Below are 20,007 nucleotides of genomic sequence, written 5' to 3' on the forward strand. Positions count from 1 at the left end.
GAAATTGTTTTCAATGTTAGTCTCCAAAAATGAGTATTGGGGAAGGAAATACCCACGGTAATAATCCAATGCAGTTCTGCAGCGCTGCGTTGTAAGCGCGTACAGCAGGGACTGAGAAAGGTCGAACCAAGCAGCGAGTGTTTCTTTCCCTGAATGGCCTTTTTGTCCGAGTTTCCTGACTGTGCTTACGAATTGAGCTGACTGTGAAAAATAGGGTTTGAGGGGATTGGAGGGGGCAGATGGGATTTGCAGCTGTGTCCCGCTGGGTTTGTGTTGTGCCTTATGTGCCCACTCCACGAGCTGCTTCTACTGAGATGGTTGAGCTGGGTTCTGCTAGGCTGGTGCAGACTTGAATGCTGAGGACAAGGAAAAATTAAATACAGCACTTATCTCTCCACATTCCCTTCTATTTATGATTCAAGAAGTCACTGGCTGTTTGCATACAATGCTTTAATCCTCCTTGTGCCCCTGCATCACCTGGGGAGGTAACCAGGTGCCTTTTTGGGGTCCAGGGCATCAGGGATAACCGTTGCGGAGGTAGAAATGCACTATGTGCACATGAATAGAAATGCACCTCTTTTCTTTCATAAGGACCGAATTTTTATCAAAGTGATCTTCCTCAAAGTAGCTCAGCTGCTGAGAGGAGCTGTGTTAATGGTGCCCCAGCCCACTCGCAGCTGTGCTGCTGGGCGTTCGTCCTGGGGCTGCCAAGGGCAGCAGCAGCACTGGAGGAGGGGAGCCACGCGGAGATCGCGGGGTGAGGAGACATTGCTGGTGTCCCGGAGGGTGGCATCGGTAGGATGGACACCATCCTACCTCTGGAGGAAGGAGCACACCTCTGCCCGGGCTGGTCACCCAGCCCGCCCTGCTCACCCGTTCCGGGAGGATTGCGCTCCGGGCAGTTGGCAGGAACAGGGCGCTGATGCCCTGATCTCAGTTGTCTTCTCGCTATGGGACTGATGCACCGACTAGAAAAGCGAGCGTATGCTCTAAGAGTATCCTGTGTCAGAGTGTAGCTGGCTTAGTTTACATCCAAAGCAGGTTGCAGCGATGAGCAGCATGGAAAGGTTGCAGCTGGAAGGAGGGAGTCCCTTCGTGGAGCTGCTGGACGTGGCCGTTTATCGGAAGGACTGAGGACAAGGACAGGCTTCACTGGTTGTCTTCAAGCTTACAGCAGAATTGCAAAAGAATTTCTTGCAGAAAGGATCAGAATGAAAAAGTCTAAAGAGAGGAGCAAAGCTGCTATTAATGTTTTGCATTTTTATTCCTCTTTACTTTTTACCCCGAAGTAATTCTCCCTTTGCATAGGAATAGAGAAGGTGTAGTGTTACCTAGCTGTCAGGGAGAATGTTTAAAATGCTTAAAGTGTTTTCTTTTTGAAAGTCTCGAGGATTTTCCTGCTTTGGAAGCATTGTGTAAATCACTTCTGAAAGGGAAAATAGGATTTGAATTCAGGAGGAGTCAAAATTCAGAAGGACTTTTGGAAATTGGTGAACTGGTCAGAAATCACTAAGATGAAATTCAGGAAAGCCAAGTGCAAAGTACTATGTCCGTGAAAAGAAAAGAAATGTAAAATGCCAAATGGGGAATAACCAGCAAAGCAGCAGGGTAGCAAAATTGTTTTGATAGTTTTTATCAGATAGGTATGAATTGCAGCTTGAAGCTGTTCCAAAAAAGCAAAGTGTTATTCGTGACTGTATTAAGAGTGGTATTGTATACAAGAGACAAATTCTACTTTACACTTGTGTGGTGGGATACTTGGTCTGTTTTGGGCGTTATATTTCAAAAAGGTGGAAAACATGGAAAGAGTTGTGACGAATACCCGGAAATCTAGGAAGCCTGAAAGAATCAAATTGCTTATTAAAAGAAAGGGAGACTGATTATCAAAGTGTGACAGATATTTTCAAGTATGCTGAAGGTTTTTGCATAGCAGGATGGTGAGCATTTTTTTTCATGTCTGCAGGGGGCAGAGGTGATCACTTTAGTTTGGAGCAAGAAAATTCTCAGCTGCTGAGACTAACTCTCCAATTATACAAATGTGTGAGTATTGGAGCACGTTGTTTGGAGAGCATTTGGAAGCAGGGTCTTTAAGAAAGGGTTTGACAACCAGCTGTCAGAGATGGTGTAGATCCTCTTGATGCTGCCTCAGTGCAGAAGGATGTCTTCTCGATACCCTTCTGGTCTTACATCGCTGCTGTAAATATTACAGACACCTCTTGTTGTTACCCTTTGTGCTTCCCATTATAGGATCCTCTTTCCATTTCCTTGTAATTATGTTAAACTTAACCCATGTGTTTTGTTTCTTTATGTCCCAGCTATAGCCTTATGGATGATGGTTTATTTGATCTTTTGGAATATTTGGGCATTTCTGGTGAGGGAGAAAATACATTATTTCGACGCGGGCCAAAGTCATCAGAATTGTTTTAAGGAGGTTTTATCATGCTGCCTCCCATGTGGTTTGAAGCAAGGACTTGAAATTTGGCAAGGGGGCTATCTTTGTGCAACTTTTGTCGCTCTCGCAATGGAAATTTTCCCAAATGTGGTCAAGAAGAGGCCTGTGAAAAGGGACTTTTTTGCGCTTCTCTGTTAGAAACTTTTCAGAGCTGAACAGTTGAAATTTCCAAAGATCCTGTTTTCTCTGAGCTTGTTTTGTCCTTCCCATTTGCTGGCACTGGTCAGACCGTGCAGGCAGTGCTCCCAGAAGGTGGCTGAGTTGCTCCAGCACAGGGCTAAGGAGATGAAAGTGGCTTTTCCCAGGGGTGGACATCTCTGGGTGACTCCAGCTCGCAAAAGGCTGGTTGGTGGGACGCCGAGCGGAGGATCTGCCGGTGCTGTGCAGAGCGATTCCCGAGCTGAGGAGGGCAGGAATCTCCCTGGCTCGAACGCAAAGGGGAGACGAGCTGCAGAGAGCAGGCAGCAAGGGAAGGGAACAAATTAGGATGTGGAGCCTGCTGAGACGCTCACGGGAGGAAGATCGTCCTTGCCTGGAGTCTTACAGTTGTGATGTTTTCCACAATACAGCCCTGATTCAACCACGGAGCTGAGCCCGTCTGCACACTGAATGAGGAAGAGGTGCTGTGGAAAAAACAGTATGTAACTGTATAATTACCAGCTACTAAAACGCACAAGGTGGGGTGAATTTAGCACGCGTGAGCAACCTGAATTTTGGCAGGTGCCAAGTGCTTGATTTTTGCCTGAACGGTTGTGCGCTTTCCTGTGTGTATGGTGTGTCTGCAGGGGCTGTGTCACCGTTTGAGAAAGATCTGGATGTCGATTACACACGTGACAAACTGATATATAAGTTCATAAAGTCAAACCTATGAAGCTTCCCATCTGTGAGCGGTCCTTGGAGTTTGCAGGCTCCTAGGCAGAGGTGTCACTTTGTCCATTGCAGAAACTCAGCCAGCTCCTTGAACGGGGCAGCTCTTTTTCCTAATTGTGCACAGCCCTGCTCTCTGTAATTAAGCCAGAGAGAAGCTGTTTTCAGCTGCTACAAATACAGTATTTCTGATGGCTTTTAAAGAAGGAGCTGGAATATGGGTTGTTTTAGTACAACTAATCCTGTGTATTTTGTAAATCAATCTAACATTTTTCTTTGGTTTTTGGAGATGCATGTAGTGCATATGCATAAAGGTGCAAAGAAAATTAAGGACTATAGAGGCTTTCAAGATTAGATGAATAATAATAAAAGGACAATGTCATATGAAAGTATATAGCCCCCTAACTTTTTAGTTATTTTGTGTGTTAGTGGTCACACTCCGGACTAGGAAAGCACAGAATACTTTGTGTCTTTACTTTGTTTTAGAATTTCATCAAACCTGGGCAGGGAAGTTATACTAGAAACAGGACTGAAATAATCAGCCTAACTTTTTGCCTTGTTTTCTTCCACACTAAGTATTTGGAAGATCAAAGCTGCAAGGGAAGGTGTGTTTTTAAAGTCTCATATGGTTTTCTGGAAATGGGTTTAATACTGTTTATAGAACCGAAAGGCAGAGCCCGTGATGCAGGAGGCTGTGCGTTGCTGTAGAGATGCTCCGTGTGCCAAGGAGGAGATAGTTTTTCTCCTTCTGGGACCTCTCATTCAACATTTTTATCCAGGTCTTTCCCTGAATCCTTCCCTCTGGCTCCCCTCGGTCAGCTCGGAGCGTCCCACACCTCTCGCAGCCATTTTCACCATTTATTCACCTATTTCTTTGCTACTGCTCAGCAAGAACTAACCTCATTCCTGTCATTTTGAGTGTATTGTATGCTTTCCACATTCCTAAAATGTCAAGTGAGGCCCAGTGTGCTCAAACGCATAGTGTCAGAGTGCTAGAAAAAAAAACCACAAGAAAAATAGCCACATAATTAATGGAAACTGATTTGAGTATTTCTCATATAAAGCAAACAAGAAGAAATTTCATCTTGATATAGAGCAATGCTGATCCAGGAACCAAGGCTTTTGCTCAGTAGCTCTTGTCTTCTAGTACAGTGAATTAAATTCAGTGATATTTCTGCAATTTATTTTTAAGTAGGGGACTTTAGGACTAATTCTTCACATATTTACATGAGCAGCTCTGTGGGTGTGACTTAAATATTTGCAGGAGAAGGCCCATGGCATTGGCAGAAGAGACGTAGAGTGAGTTGTAAAGACTTTAGACTGATAAACTTTAGACTGATTGAAAGGGTCTTTGCTTAGCTGTGAGCCTTCCTTGCAGTTACTTCAATGGAAATTTAACTAAAATATACCCAAGCGAAGGGCTTGTCTGCCAAGCAAATAGGGTATCTCGATGTGAAAAGTTTTTGCCTCCGTCAGGAATTGTGCTGATTTAAATATCTGCATAGAAAGCCTTTGGGCTCAGCACTTAAATTACCTGATTTCCTCCTGCCGTCTCCGAGCTTGCTGCAGCGAGAGGCGTTTTGGTAGCTCATCAGCAGCGCGGCTCCGCGTCTCTTTTGGCCCCCGTGGTTGCGGTCTGGCAAGCCACAACTCCTCACCCCAGACGATGGTCTTTGTATTTGCCTGGCGCTTGGGGAGCCTCCGTCAAATGTGTTCATGTACCGCAGGTTATTTAGCTCCAGCCTTGCTGAGCTGCATTCTTTACTCAAATTTGGGTGCCTGGATCAGATGGCGTACCTGAACTCTTAGATAAATGGTCCTATTTTCAGAGAGCCTTCAGTGACTGTAGGAACTCGCAGCTCTACAGATACCGGGTGTACACCCGTGCTAATGCGTGGATCAAGTATTTGCATCTGAAGGATGAATGCTGATAGATATTGGCCATGGTCTTCGTGTCAAAACGTGGATCCTGGCTCCATCTGGGTATTGGATCTGCTAACAGAAACTGAGGTTTCGAGCCACATGTCAGCAAGGCCTTCCCAACCGATTAAACATCGCTGTTCATGTGATGTTCATGTTCTCGTCTTGCAAAACTGTTGGTTCTTACCTTAAGCATAATTACAAACGTGAATGAGAGTTGAAATCTGTGTGTGTATGCGTGTGGCCAGCACTAGCTTCCCCTGCCCCATGTGCACAGTGTGTGAAAGCTCACTTTTCCAAAGCCTTCATCCTGTTTCCACCTAGATTACCTTGAAAGTCCTTCTTTTTTATATACATCCACAGAGACTGGGTGTGATTTTAAAAGATAGACTATAAGCCTTTGCTTTGTAGCTATAAAACCTGCGAAATCCAGCTAAAGTTGGAGAGGAATCTCAAGAATAAACTCGTAATGCTTGTAAATAGTTGACAGCGGTTCCAGCTGTGGTTCCCAAAATCATAACTGTTCATTTAAGGGACCGACACGCAGTAACAGGGTTGTTGCAGCTGCTCATGTTATCCTGAATTGTGATTTATTTTTTCCTCCATTTTTCCTCTGGGCCTGCCAGTTCCCCCGAGACTAGTGAAACATTAAAGGCTGGGAAAGTCCAATAGCCCCACAGCAGAGGGGCGAGAAAATAGGGACATCGCAAGGGTGTGGGGTCACCGGTGCAAATCTCGGGGGTTTTATTGCTGAGCTCTTGGGGTGCTCTGAAATGTAGCCGTGCGAGAAAAACGTGTGCTTGAGTTTCTTATAAAAAGAAATAAATTCTGATGCATATTTTAAGCAAGTGTCCTAAAAATAACCCCCGGCAATATTTAAAGGGACAAGCTTCCAAATACCGTTCTCTCCCCAGAGACAGCATCGCTTCAGTTTTCAGCCTGAATTTCCTAATGGCTGTTCTGCACCGTTTTGGAGACTGCCTCTGCAGAAGCTTCACTTGGTAGTATGCGGAGCTGCCCTTTTTGCCCTTTTCTGAGAGCGGCGCGCTCTTTCTGGCACGGATGGAGTTAAGGGCTGCTCCGCGGGCTAAAGTGAGCAGCGGTGCATTCTGGTAATGAGGTGGTTTGATGGTTGCTGCGAGTTCAGAGCCGTAGTGCTCTGGCAACAGCATGGGGCGAGAGTTTGTAATGGGAAATGTGGACCTGTAAGTGCAGCGATGCAGCCTCAGAGCTGATTGCTGAATAAGGACTTTTTTTTTCTTTTTTTCTTTTTCTTTTTTTTCCTCCTCCACCCTAATAGTAATGTAGCGCTTAGCTTCCGCGAGAGCCGTCCAGCTGTGGGCATGAAGGGTAGGGGCTGCTGGGAGACAGGATCCGTTCGTTCCTTCTGCARCTCCGGCTGTCTGAATAAATTTAAGAAGGGTTAGTGGCCTTCCCGGCTTCCGCATGGAGGCCTGTGTTCGTCTCCTCAGCCCTCGGGGTATCGCTGCATGCTCCAGCCAGTCGCTGCCGAAGGCACCAGGTTTTGTGGCTGCCGGTTGTGCTCCGGTTGTCTCGCAATGTGTTTGGGAGCGAGGGAGGGGGCCTTGGAGCTGGAGGGGCGTCTTCCTGCGCGGTGGTTTTGCATCCAGCCTCCTGCAGAAGCCCGAATGCCCCAGAGCGAGTGGAGGAACGTGGAAAACGGGCTGCACTAACCCATCCGTGGTGTCTGCATGACGGCCCTGCATGTTCTCCCCGGCAGAGAGCTGAGCTGGGGCTCGCAGAAGGGGCTCTCGCGGTGCGTGTGCTGTGTCCTTTGCCGTTCTGTCTCTTGAGCTTTGTGAAGTGGGTGGCACTTGCTGCTTTGCCAGATGTGGGAAGAAATACAAGAAATCACCCACGGTTCAAGTCTGTGCTCTCGTGCTGAGAGGGTTAAGTTTTATGGTATTTCATTCTTTAGCATTTTGGGCCCTTTTAATATCAAAAAGGCAACTGGTTTGTTTGTTCAGTATGGGCAAATTAGTTCCTGCTGTGGACAGTCTATTTTGGACCTGTTATTTGGTTTCAGGCAATCTTTTTTTTTTTCTGTTTTTCTTATAAGCAAAAATGTGTGGCAATTAAGACAAAATATGAATGTTTCCCTGTTTGTCCTTTAATCCACCCTGCCAGTACTTTTGTTTGACCTGACACGAGGCACAGAAATGTTCTCCAAGAAAAATTTCTCTGTGAGTAACAAGTATCATTGGTGGTAAACTATATTATAAGGTTCTGCACTACAAGCACCTGTCTCTTATTCCTTGCTGGGTTATTTCGGGAATTTCCTACTATAATATAACCCTGCCAGGAGTTTGGTGCTTGTTCAGTGCACAGGAGAGCTGTGATGTATAAGACAGTTGATCCTCTGCCCAAATCAGCACCAATTTGGGACAGAAATCCCTGCTTAGGAGTGCTACTGAAAAATTTAGTGGTTTGTTGTTATTTTGGGGTCAGATCCTGTGGCAAAGCAGAACAGGGTTAACATGGGATGATTTGGGGAATGATAACAACTTTTATTGCTCGCTGTGTTTTATTATAGTGTTGTGGTGCCAGAGGGTCTATTCATGGCTGGGAACTGGTAGTCATGGATGATGCACACCTGAACCTTCCTGGGTGGTCCTATGTAGTTGTTGCTCTTCTGGTTCAGTTTGGAATAGTTCTGTCGGTTCAAGGAAGGAAAAGCCGAAAATCGTACAAGAATTCATTAGAAATCAAGTCACTGTCTCATTTTATGTGGGATTTGTCTCTCCTAACTTTAGCTGTTTAAGATGTAAACGTTTCAGCCTGGTCTAGTGACCCAGAGTTTTCTTTGTAGTCAGTAAAGAGAACCAGGCACCTCCAGAGAACTTCTTCCCAAAATAGGTGTTGCAGGTCAGCAGACAACTTGCCTCTGAATGTGCTGATTTCTTGCCATTGACCTAAGGGATGCCTGGGAGACTTCCCCAGACTTGGTCTTCGTCTTCTCATTTCTGGCTATCCAAAGTCAGGTGAGATGAATCATCTCACCTTTTTTAGATACAAGTGCTTAAACTCCCCAGCCCCCTCTTGGGAACTCTAGTTCTGTTTTATTTTTAATAGTGTATGGTGTGAAATTGTATTTGCACAGCCCTGCACTAGCATCAGCCTCTGATTGATGTGGTCCCTGTGCACATATGTGTGTCTCTGTCGTACTCTCAAGCATACTATCACAAGAAGTTATTTTATCTTAATGTAATTTCCTTTCAAGCAAAAGGCAAGGAAAGGAGAAACGTAAATAGGTCAAATCAAAAATCAAGCAGTTCAGGATTTACAGGAGGCTTCAGGCAGATGGTGGCAGGGGGGAAGCTTTTCTAGAAAATCCAGATTGTTCACTTTCCTATGGTTTTCTTCCCAAGCTGTTTTTATAACTAGATGACATAAGGATATATGTGTAAGCATAGGTTTGCACATGCACGCACAGCAGTTTATGTAACTGGGCTTCACCGGAGAACAGAATGCCCGAAACCAGAATTATTCTCACGAAAAGCTGAAACGAGCCTGATTCCTATTGCATGAAGTTGAAGGGAAGATGGTCAGTGACGGGCATGGGTGAAACCAAACGGGAACTTCAGTAAGGGCCAAGGCTGGACTCTAGGAAAACCTTTGTAACTGTAAAGAATTAATCTAGGGAGACTGCAGACTCTCTCTCATTAGAGGATTTTAGAAGAAAGTGAGGGAAATATCTTCCAAGGGTGTCTGAGATCAAACTGAGTCTGTTTTGGGACCGGGAAGAAGTGAGGTAACCGCTAAAGGACCCTGCCAGCTTTGTCATCTTTGCCACAGTGAATGATGGACAGCACAAAACACACTCTTTGCAATTTAGAAACCTTCAAATTAACATATCCTCAGGGGTTTCCTTAGTTTTTTTCTGTGCTGTTTCCCCATAACTATTGCCCAGGTGTTGAAACGTCCACCTGCGCTTTTCTGCCTGATGCCAGCAAAATGATTGTGTCTTTCCATGGGGCAGCTTGCAGCGACCATGCACACGTGCTCTTGCATTTTTTTTTCCTGGGCACCTTGCACAGGGTATTAATCGTGGGAATGCACATAAAAAAACGTAAACCGTTTTGTATTATGTGCACAAAATAGGCACGTGATTTTTAGTAGTTTCAGATTTCCTTTGTTAACCTTGCGCATGAAAGGTGGTGCCCAACTGATGTCACTAGGCTGGGCAGAGTAAAGACTCGCATCGGGGACGGCAGGCAACATCGAGCCCTGCTGCAGAGGATGCCCTAAATCAGGAACATGGCTTTTTCTTCCATTCTGTTGAATATTGGGTTTGTTCTCAGAAACCCTTTAATGCCTCTCCCTTTTTTGTAATCAGAAAACGGAACTGAAAAATTGGGAACTCATTGGCTTTTAAAATCAATTTACTGTAAAACCTAATGTACAAACTGTCCAGTAAAAGAGACTCTGGCAAGCATGTTACATTTTGAAAATCCAATACTTCTTCCAGAAGTGAAAATATTTTCCAAGGACGCCTTGCTTTTTGTTTGAAAATCCATGTGCTGTAATAATTGTTTTCCACAAAAAATTTGGACTTAAGTCCACCAGAAAGGAAATTTTTGAAATCTATTTAAAATGCCTATGACTTTTAATGAGGAGTCCAGGGGATAGCTGGCCCAGCCTTGTTGCTCTGTAGGAGATTTCTTATGAACAAACCCACTCTTTCTGGAGTTTTGGGGTTGATTTTAACTGTGTTTTTTGGTGTGTGTTTGTACAACGAAGCTGATGCAGACCTTTCAGATTAGAGAGCAACAGAAAAAAAGTGAAAATGAAAGTAAGATGGTTTATACCCTTCTATATTTGGCCATCAAAGACCTGATCCGGTTCCATTACAGCTGATGGGAACTTGTCTTTTGGCTTCAGTGATGTTGGCCGGGGCCAAATCAAGGCAGAAAAAACAAGGTGTTGAAATCTTCCCTTGAAGAGTGAAACATCTTATTTGGCATTATGATAAGTAGGTTACAACTGCCCACCTATTGCTATGCGAATACTGTCTACACCGGTTAGCAGGAATACGGTGACCGCACTTGCTGTGCATAAAAAGGGCAGCAGGTAGCTGATAAAGACAATTAGCTTATCTTTAGTGAATTTTATTTGAGAACCTCGATGTTCTTTGCAGCAGAAATTAGTCAATACAATAATCTTGCTTCCAGAGGAAACTTAAATACACTTGCCAGGTCCATTTGGAGCGTTCGGTGGCAGGGATAGTAATAAGGCCTGGATTTCTTACCGAGTCCCCTGTTCTGAAATATCGGCACATGTAATTTGTCATTAATATCTGATGTTAACATGGATGAAAATCTTTTAATGAAAGTCAAATCCAGGGCTGCCGCCTGGCAGCAAGCAGGACTCCCAGCTGTTGGCACCCTGCTGATTTAGTTCCCGAGTGTGTTGGGCTTGCAGATGACAAAGCGTCTAAAACAAGATGCATGTACGTGTGTGAACAGTTTCTAATGGGGCCATCGAATAAATAGAGGAAGAAATGCATTTATATAGCTACATCCCCAGCAGTATTTATTTATCTTATGTCACAGGTAGAAACTATTCAAATGAATCTCTTAAACTAATGTAAAGATCAAGCCTGCAATGTAAGTAATGTCATGTTAAATTGCTAGGAGGGTACACGCACATGTAGTCATTGGGAAAAGGTGATGTACTTCGCTGATGCCACGTGACGCTCTAGCCTGCTTTCCAAATGCTGAAATGCTGATTCAGCCTTTTTCCAAATGTATTTAGAAATCTCTGTGGAGGGCTCTTACATGAGATTTATGACACTTCTTTCCTTAGCATGGCCAGCCACTAACAGCATGGAGCCAAGGATTGAGTACAGTATCTAATAACAGTCCCGTTAAAGCCACGGGCCCCCACAAGCCATGTCCTTTCTCCTGTGTGATAGCATTGTGTTTGGGTTGCCCGTCTCCTAGAAATGCAACTCGCCTAGATGTGGAGGCAGTAGGAGATGATAAATCCACTGGTTCCTTGGTTATTTTGTTCTTGTGTTAGTTGCTATCACAGTTGAACGATGTCTGTAGTTTGTAAGGCGGCTGAGCACGACTTGAGCTTTCAGCTGATGAGTTTCTCTCGCTGGAGACATTGCTTCCTTTAGCAGCTCTCTGTATTTTTTATATCCTTGTATGGTCTCACTGCTGTCACCTTCTGTTTGTTTTCACTTGTCATACTTTGCGTGTATTTTACTTCTTGCCTCAATCCTCCTCTGAAACATGACAGTTGAAATGAAGACATAGTCTTTATGATTGAAGAGCTGTGATTTGGGGTATTGCAGCATCCCTCTTTGGCAGCTCCCCGCTTACCTCTGCTCTGTCCCTGCCATTCCTCCTGCCCGGCTTGGCTGCGACTGTTTCAGCCTGGGGCAATTGCTCTGCTTGAAAAGCCCAGTCGGGTCTGTAATCTGTCGGCAGATGGGAAACCAAAGTTAGTCTCGGCTGCCCTCCAGGTGGACTTCAGCCATCAGCTCCTGTTGCTCCTTCAAAGGAAGGTCTGTGCAGGCAGCCCAGGTGCTCCCAGGAGTTGTTCTGTCGTTCACGCCTTGGGGATGGTGCTGGCCTCTTGGCTTTCGATAGGACTGATCCAAGACTGCTGGATTACACTAGCAGGGTTCGGTTTGGACCCTGAATCTTCACCTCTTGGCAGCAGAGCAGAGAGGAGATGTATGTGTTTTGCACATGTTATAGCAAGGAACTGACTCACTGGGCTGATAACTAAGGGAAAACACTGTCCTTGGGACTCCTCGGGGGAAAGGTCCCTGTTGTGACTGCCAAGGGGCTGGCGAAAGCTTTTCCACCCTTTGACAAGGTTGCAGAAGGATTTTCAGTATTGAAGTTTGTCCTTGGGGGAGAAGGAACATAGCAGTTTTCCCAGGAATGAAGATTTTTGAACTTTTTGCCTGTTTTCTGGCGCTATCCCTTTCACTGGTATGCTCGCTTTTGCTGACCTTTGCTTCCGACACATTTTGCCTGTTTTCTCACTCCTGCCTGCGTTGAAGGGTTAATGTTTCCTTTGCGCAGGGAGGTTAATTGCAATAGCTGTGCCACCGTCTGCCAAGTGCAGAATAGTGATGTTTGGATTTGCGGGTTAGTTGGAAATAACCGTTCATAATATTTTTCCCTCAAGGTGGGTTTAGATGGTGTCAGCTTTACGTACAGAAGAGGTGTGGTATGAACCATTGCTCCTAACCCTCCACTCAGGATCAACTGGAAAATCCTCCTTTTTCAGCAGAGGTACCAAGGTACATCCATCGTTAGCAGGGGGAGCCTTGGCAGGACAGCAGCTCTGACATCCGTTCCCCCTGGGCTGTGGGAGCTCTGAATTAAAGAGCAGTGGGTGCTTTTGAGCCTAATTTAACAAAACCATATGTCATGGCTGCTTGCTTGAAAGGGTTTCCTGTGTGGGTACCCACCATCCTGTTATCAGAGCAGCTCATACTACTTAAAAGCAAGGAACGAATGATCCCTTCAGCTGCCAAATAAAAAAGAGAGGTGTTTCTTCCTCCCTAGACCAGCCAGCTGTGCAGATACCTGCTTGTGCAAGACGAGGCACGACAGCTTTGCAAACTGATGGATGCTGCCTGCGATCTGCTGAGCCTCTGGAGCCCCACTAGGATAAGCCTGTAGTATAGAGAGCGCTAAATATAGCTGAACTGCTGCCCGATACAAGTCCTTCTTTGAAAACTGTGAGTGATGCATTGCTTCCCAAGCTGGCCAAACCACATCTTTTGCAGAAAGCAGCTCTTGAAGCATAGCAGACCTCAAAGTTCAGGGCTGCTCGCCAGTGAGGGAAGGGGGCATTTCGCTCCGTCTGCAGGTGGGATGTGCTGAAGGCACAAGGGTGCCGGCAGCTCCGGGGCTTTGCAGAAGTGCGCGTGGGGAGGAAGGACCATCCGTTTTGCTTCATTCAAAGCAGTCATGGAGTTCTTCTCCTGCACATGTGTGCAGGGGCTCGCATGGGACTCGTTTCTAAAAGCACCCATCCCAAAGGACACGCAGGTGCTGGAGGAAGTGGTTGTGCTCCATGGCACTCTGCAACGGTGCTCAGCCTGCCCGAGCACTTGCTGCACAGAGCCAGGGCCAGAGCGGCTCAGCGTAAGGCAAGAGATGCTCTCCTCATCCATCGGAAGTAATCAACAGCCATCGCTAACAATGTGGTCTTATTAGCTGTGCCTTAAATACAAAGGAGAGTAATTAGGGAGGAAGTGGCCATCTTGACAGCCTGCTGGCATAATTAGAGACCAGAAATGCGTTTCGAATTGGAAAGAACTGAGATAAACTCTGAGCTCCATCCATATGGGTCTTTAAATAGAGGCCCTGTGTACAGCAGAAATTGATTTATTTTTTCCCTTTTTACTGACTAGGCTTCACTGATAGCCAACGCAGCACTTTTATGGGAGAGGATGCTACCAGCAGAGCAGCGTCAGTATAACTGCCCTGCTCTGCTCCTGTGCTGTTCCCCGGCTGAACCTGGACTGGGGCTACTGGTGGGTGGAGCAGTTCCAGCGGCAAATTGCTGGTTTGGTGGATGTTTTTTGCAGCAGGTCATCAACAGCACCTGCAGTGGGGAGACCATAGTGTAAACGGACCTCAACGGCCTCAACAGACCTTCAGTGGCTCGCTGAAAAGGATCTGTTTCCCATCCGGCTTCCTAGTCCTGCAGAGCAGCTTTCAAATAGTATGTGTCTCTTGTCATCACTGCTGTGCTCATGGGGGTTCAAAGGGGTCTTCCTGTTTGCTCATCCAGCAGAAAACTAACCTGATCGGAGGAGGAGCCTCCAAGTGCTGATAGAGGCTCCCTGATTGCACCTGTCCTGGCAAAGACTTGGGCAGCTGAGGGGTGGCTCTAACTTTCCCGCTGTGCACGGGGATAGATGCAGTTCTTGAAATCTTCTCCCCAGCCCAGGGCAGTCATCTAAACCATCTTCAGGAAGAAAAAGCAGGCTAGTTGTTATAACATGAAGTTATAAAGTAAAATACAGGCCCCATACTATCTCTGGAAAGGAGCTATCATCTTTGAGAATATAAAGATGCCCCCCAAAATGTTAGCCCCATTGAGCTTGCCTTTGCTGTTCGTCTCTCCTGAGCACCTGTCCAGCATGGCTGTGACGTTGCTCCAGACGTGCCTGGACTACGGCCATTGCTCCATTGACCTTATGGCAGGTTGTTGGTACCAGACAGGACTCAGATTCATTCATGTGCGGCAGGAACTGTTGTGTGATTACTGCTTAAACACAACTGACACATCTCTCCACACCGCAGAAGGCAAGCAGGGCCTGTGGGATCAAGGTCACCAAATGCTTCTGTTTGTTTGCTAGCGAATAAATGAGGGGTCTGTGCAGCTGTGTTGTGATGCCTTGCAGGTGCTGTGCTGCTGCTTCTGTGGCAGACCGGCATGGGGTGAGCCTGGTGGGGAGAAGAGCTCCAATATGATCTGTGGCTTTGGGCAGCGAGGGGGAAGAGGGACTGCATGAGCAGTTGAGCTGGCCACGTGTCTTCCCTGGGAACATCCGCATCCCATCATGAAATCACCTGGAGGGGACAGCTTGCTTTGCGCTCTCCAGCTGACATTTAGCGCTGTAGTCCCTTCCCCAAGGAGTGTGTGGTTTTGGGGCTGGTTTCTGCTTGTGCTTACCCCCAGTTTGCCTCTATCAGGATGGCAGGCTGTGCTGGGGGACCTTGGGAGAGCGGCGGTGTGACTGCTCGGGTTGGACTAGCAAGAGCCTGCTGCGCTTGCTCCCCAGCGAGTGCTGAGCTGGTGGTGTCTCCTGGCTGTGAATTATGCTTTTATGGAGAGAAGTGAGTGTGCTGGTGCTGGCTGAGCCCAAAGCACTTCAACTACAACTCTTCTGAGGAGAGCAGAAAAAGAATTACTGCGGTTTTTCATGTCATTTATTCCCCACTCATCAAATTTCCCGTGCAGAGCTGCCAGTGTGACAGAGGAGGACCACAGCTCCCATTCCCTCACCCTTATGCTCGGTCGGCTCTTCATCTCCTTGATGTGCAGGGGCTCTCAGATGCCCCTTTCAGGAGACCTGTAACTGTGGGAATGGCTCTGCTACCCTGACAAACGACCAGACTGCCTGGGAGACCTGCCTGTGCTCCTTGGTTCCCAGCGTGACGCTGGCAGTGCTGGTACTGTGGCACAGGGCTGGAAAGATCTCCCCAGCACAAAGAGCTGCCAGCTGTGTCCTTGCAAGCAGCTTCTCTGGTTGCAGGCACATCCTTTAGAGGAGAAAGGATTGACTCAGAAATATGGTGTGTTGGCATTTAGGTTGGCAGCATCCTTGCGGGTGACTCTGTGTCAAACTGCCAGATGTTTGGAAACCACCCAGGGAAACTGGCTGTGGAACAGCCAGCATGGGCGCTGGAGAGTGGTAACTTGTGTCACTAGAGGTCCAGGATTGCACTGCAGAGATGAGGTTGCCCTCAGGGCTGATTATTTTCATGAATGAGCATGTTTAATCCCAGTGTTCTTGTTCATACCTGTGCTAAGCTGGAAGGGAACTCGGGAGATTAAGTCTGACTGTATTTCCAGTGTAGGTGGTGCTGCTGCACAGGATACTTGGGGACTACACGCATGCTCCTGGGTTTGATTACTTGAGTTCAGAAGAAATGGCCTCAAACTGGAATCGGTACAAAGGAGAAGAGCCATAAGGACAGAGCTGGCACAAGGATGTGGAGCTGCAAACTGGCTCTGAGTTAACACAGGCTGGAAATAAGAACGTGCTGTGGGGTCTGGCATAGCTTCCCAAACCCAGCAGGGGGTACACAGTCCCTTGCTCATTGTTTTAAGTTTTTAAGCTGAGGAACTTGGTGTTGAGGCTTGGCCCAGCCAGGGGAGAGTGGGCTGGGGGTTTTTGTTCTGTTTTGCGTATTTGTTTTGCTTTTTTCTGCCCTTTTGGAAGCAGACTGCACAATACTGTGCTTCACTGCAGACCTTTTTGCATTGCTGTATAGACTCCCAACACCCTTCCTTTTCATGCCCCTCTGTCTCCATTTGTTTCCCTCTCATTAAATACAGAACTCCTTGCGGGGAGATTTCACACTTCACGTCAGTTTATTAAACCTTGGGAGTGTGAGTTCACCTTGTACCTAATCTGGCCTGCTCCTGTCCCTTATTCTGTGTTTCTGCTGCTGCCCCTGCATCAGCTCCAGTAGCTCCCAAAGAAGCTGGTTCTTGCTGACCCGACGGATCTTGCAGCTGCGTGATCATAGGGGCCATGGCTGGAATTGCATTCTGGGGTGTAGGAGAGGGGCAAAAAGAGCTGTAGCATCCATTTGGCTGACAGCCTGCAGTTACACCAGATTGTGCTTAGCATGAAACCCCATCTTTGACGTGGGGCTGGAGTAAGGACATACTGTTTTGTGGAGATGAGGCATGTTTGGCAATGATGGAGTGTTCCCAAGTTGGTTGTTCTTGTGTTGGCTGGAGCAGCAGTGCAGGAAGGGTGATCCCATTGTGCTGCGTGGGATCTGCTCCCAGTGAGGGAGCTGTAAAAACTGGGTGGAAGCCAAAGGAAGTTTTTTGTTGTTGTTGTTTGTACCTTGTAGGCTTTGGGAGCATGAACATGCTGCTGCTGAATGGCTCCATCGGGCTGTGATGGTGACATGCTGAGCAGGGACCCATAGGTGACAGAGTCCATCACTAGTGGGTGACAGAAGTGTTTCCACTGCAGGCACTAATTAGCAGGGTCGGAGTAACTACTTGGTGCTTTAACTTTGTTTGAACGTCTGAGTGAGCCCTGGCAGTGACAGGCCTATTTGTCACCGAGCGAGACTGATTAGATTACCTTTCCATTTGCAGGAAATGAGCTATTATGGTTGTTTGACCATTAATGAGCTCTGTCTGGCCCCCCTTGAGGCGTAAGGTGCTTTGATACACCTGCGTGGTCTGGCATGTTTGGAAAGACCCTGGATGCCTAGCAAGCGGAAGGAAGGGGGGAAAAGAAAGGGAAAGGTGTAAAGAGGGCTGGGACTGTTCAACCACCCCAGGCAACATCTCTACTACTGCCCTGGGACCACCCAACTCCCAGTGCAAGCGCTGCTCTGCCTGTGCACTGTGCTGTGCACAGCGCTGCTCTGACACACGGCGTTTTAGCCTCTTGTCAGTACTTTGCGGAAATATGAAGTGGGGAAAACTAGGTCTTTCCTCTTAGTGCTGCTGTTCTTATGCATTTTGCACTGGGCTCATGTGAGATCAGAACCAGCGCCATTCAGTTTAGCCACGAGCTGGATGTAATAATGTACAGCCCACTAATTAGTATATCTGCAGCTTCACTGTTCATTATGAATTAAGAAGGCTTGAGTGTTGCTAGTAAACTGCAGCTTTTAATTAATGGTCATGTACTCAAGTATAATATACATTTTGTTGTGCAGGAATTCATCCTACCTTACTTTGGGGGGAAATTATCACTGATTACAGAAGCCTGTGTAACAATCGTTAGTCCAGTTTGTAAATGTGTTCATCCTGTCGTTACATGCAGTGAAAGATCCCAATACAAATTAGCTGTGAGCCCTCCAGCCTTCAGAGGAGACCCAAACATGATGTGCTTGATGGGTTTACTTGCCTCAGTGCAAGTTGGCTGTTTATCTCACATAGTTAGAAAAATCTGTTATTGTTAGGTGAAAGTCAAAAGTTTGCTGAGGCCAGGCTTCGCCCTTGTCTCTCGTACATTTTAAAATGCTCTCTACAAGAAGACTAACTGGAGCTTTATCTTTCCTTCCAGTTGAAACCCGTAGTCTCTCCCAGCACCCCCTGAATGCCCAGTGGTCAAGAAGTGGTTAGTGGAGATGTGTTCACCAGGGCTTTGCCTTATATGCTTGTGAGTACCCAAGGAACAGGTTTTAAAACCAAATGCAGAAGTGGTGGTGGGAGGGTGTAAGCTCGTCTGGACTGCTTGTGACCTGCTTTCACCCTCTCTGCTTGTGAGGCTCCCAATTACATGCTGGACAGCAGGTCAAAGGGGCTAGAAGATTGCCTGCTTGCTTAGCATCCCTCTGTTTCCACTGGCATTTTGTGACCTTTGTGGAATTGGAAGATCTGTAACCTACACCAACCCTGATCCTCTTACACATGAGTAAGCTGAGCACAGGCAGGTCAGGCAGACTTAAATGCACATAAGGGCATGCATTAATGTGAGGGCGTCCATGTCACGCTGTCTGGCAGCTCAGCCTCGACAGCTATTGAGCGGTTTATCCAAAATGTAGCTGCTTTTCAAATGGGGTTAGCAGAGCTTATAAATCTGTAGGAACATTACTGAAGGCCCTGCATGATCCTGGTGTGGCTGCAGGTTTCACAGGGGCAGTGGCGTCTGTGTGCCTGGCCTTCTTGGCGCGGCCCTGTGCCTCTCTTCCTCACCTCCATCCGAATTGCTGCTCCTCCTCCCCTGACCTTTCCAAGAAGAGAGGAGAAAGCCTGGGGCACGTTGTGTTCTCCCAGCTGACAGGAGACATCTAGAGAAAAAGACTCTATTGTTTTTTAAAATAATAATAATAAAATCACAGGCCAGGTTCATCTGTGGTGAGCTCCATGGGAGCTGTCAGAGTTACACCAAGGATAGCGTTAGCCCGTTGTCTGCAGAGAAACTTGTTGAGAATGGGAGCTTATGTTTGCTAATGTGCCTCTCAAATACCATGTGGTTGCTGATCCCCCAGATGCAGCCAGATGTGCCATCAGCAGTGTTTCCTTTTCCTTCTGCTCATGGATCTAAAGAAGAGAGACCAACCTATTTGCGAGCTCCCCTCCTTGCACTGGTGAAATTGTAGATGAACCTGAGGCTGGAAAATATTTAAACATGATTAAAAATGTATGGTTGGTGACGCACTTAGGAAGATATCCAAGACCTTAGATGGTTTTAAATAGCTGTGTGCCAGGGCGCTGTTACTGTTGCGTGTGGAAGAAGAGGGCCCTGATGTCCATGATGGGGTCAGGGATGTGAGCTGGGCATTTCACTCACCCCGCGCTCCAGGGCTGGTGCGGTGGCTGCCCCTTGGTGGTGGTAGCAAGGATGTGCATTGCCGCAGCCTGGACTCAGAAGGGTTGTGATATCAATAGAGCTGCTCAGGAGACTTCCAGTGAAGCAGGTTCTCATTTCAAAACAACAACAACAAAAAAACAAAACAAAAAAACAAAACAAAAAAAACCCAAAGGTGATTTTGTTGAACTGGAAAGTGCCTGTGCACTTCTCAACAAGACTTTTGCCACCAAAGGTCTTTCTGTCACTGAGACTAAGTGTGGGACTCCACACTGCAGAGAGATGACTTAGCCCCCATGTCCTGAACAGCGGTGGTTGTGCCCGTCTGGCATGAGTCCCTGGTCCAAGTTTCTGCTCTGAAGAATATTCATTTCCATAAAGTGAAAGAGCTGCAGTGGGTGAGACAGAGGGCCAAGAGCTGGGTTGCCAGCGCACTCGCTGGGCTGTGGGAGAAGGGCAGAGCACCTTGCGTGCTCTAGCCACGTGGGTGTCGGTGGCTCTTTCTTCGAATTGCTTTGAAACATCTCAGCTTTCTCCCATCGCAGATTTGGAAAGTGTTAGAAATCTTGAAAGTGTCCCAGAACAGGAGGACAGTTTCCTGGCCATCCCTGCTCGGGAAACCCCACATCATGCATCCTCTAGCCTGGCAATGTTGCCTGTTAGAGAGAATGGAGCCTTAACCCCATTCTCACAGAGCCATCCCGTCCCCACGAGGACCCCAGGCACCTGGGGGAGTTAGCCACCTGCA

At 47.0% G+C, this 20,007-nt stretch overlaps 1 protein-coding gene across 5 annotated transcripts in view; it reads left to right on the top strand.

Moving 5' to 3' along the window:
* The window catches only part of OSBP2 (oxysterol binding protein 2), a 164,355-nt gene that overhangs the window by 74,647 nt on the left and 69,701 nt on the right, over positions 1 to 20,007 (top strand). The window contains exon 1 of one of the 5 annotated variants that reach the window (XM_026076618.1): positions 3,047 to 3,089. The exons of the other annotated variants lie outside the window; for them this stretch is intronic. Within the exon in view, the coding sequence (XP_025932403.1) occupies positions 3,062 to 3,089 (28 nt within the window). The 5' untranslated portion in view covers positions 3,047 to 3,061. Of the gene's footprint in view, positions 1 to 3,046; positions 3,090 to 20,007 lie in introns of those variants that run through there. 5 annotated transcript variants of the gene reach the window in all.

The sequence above is a fragment of the Apteryx rowi genome, unplaced genomic scaffold, assembly GCF_003343035.1.
Source record: "Apteryx rowi isolate R43461 unplaced genomic scaffold, aptRow1 scaffold_434, whole genome shotgun sequence".
In the NCBI taxonomy this organism is placed as follows: Eukaryota; Metazoa; Chordata; class Aves; order Apterygiformes; family Apterygidae; genus Apteryx; species Apteryx rowi.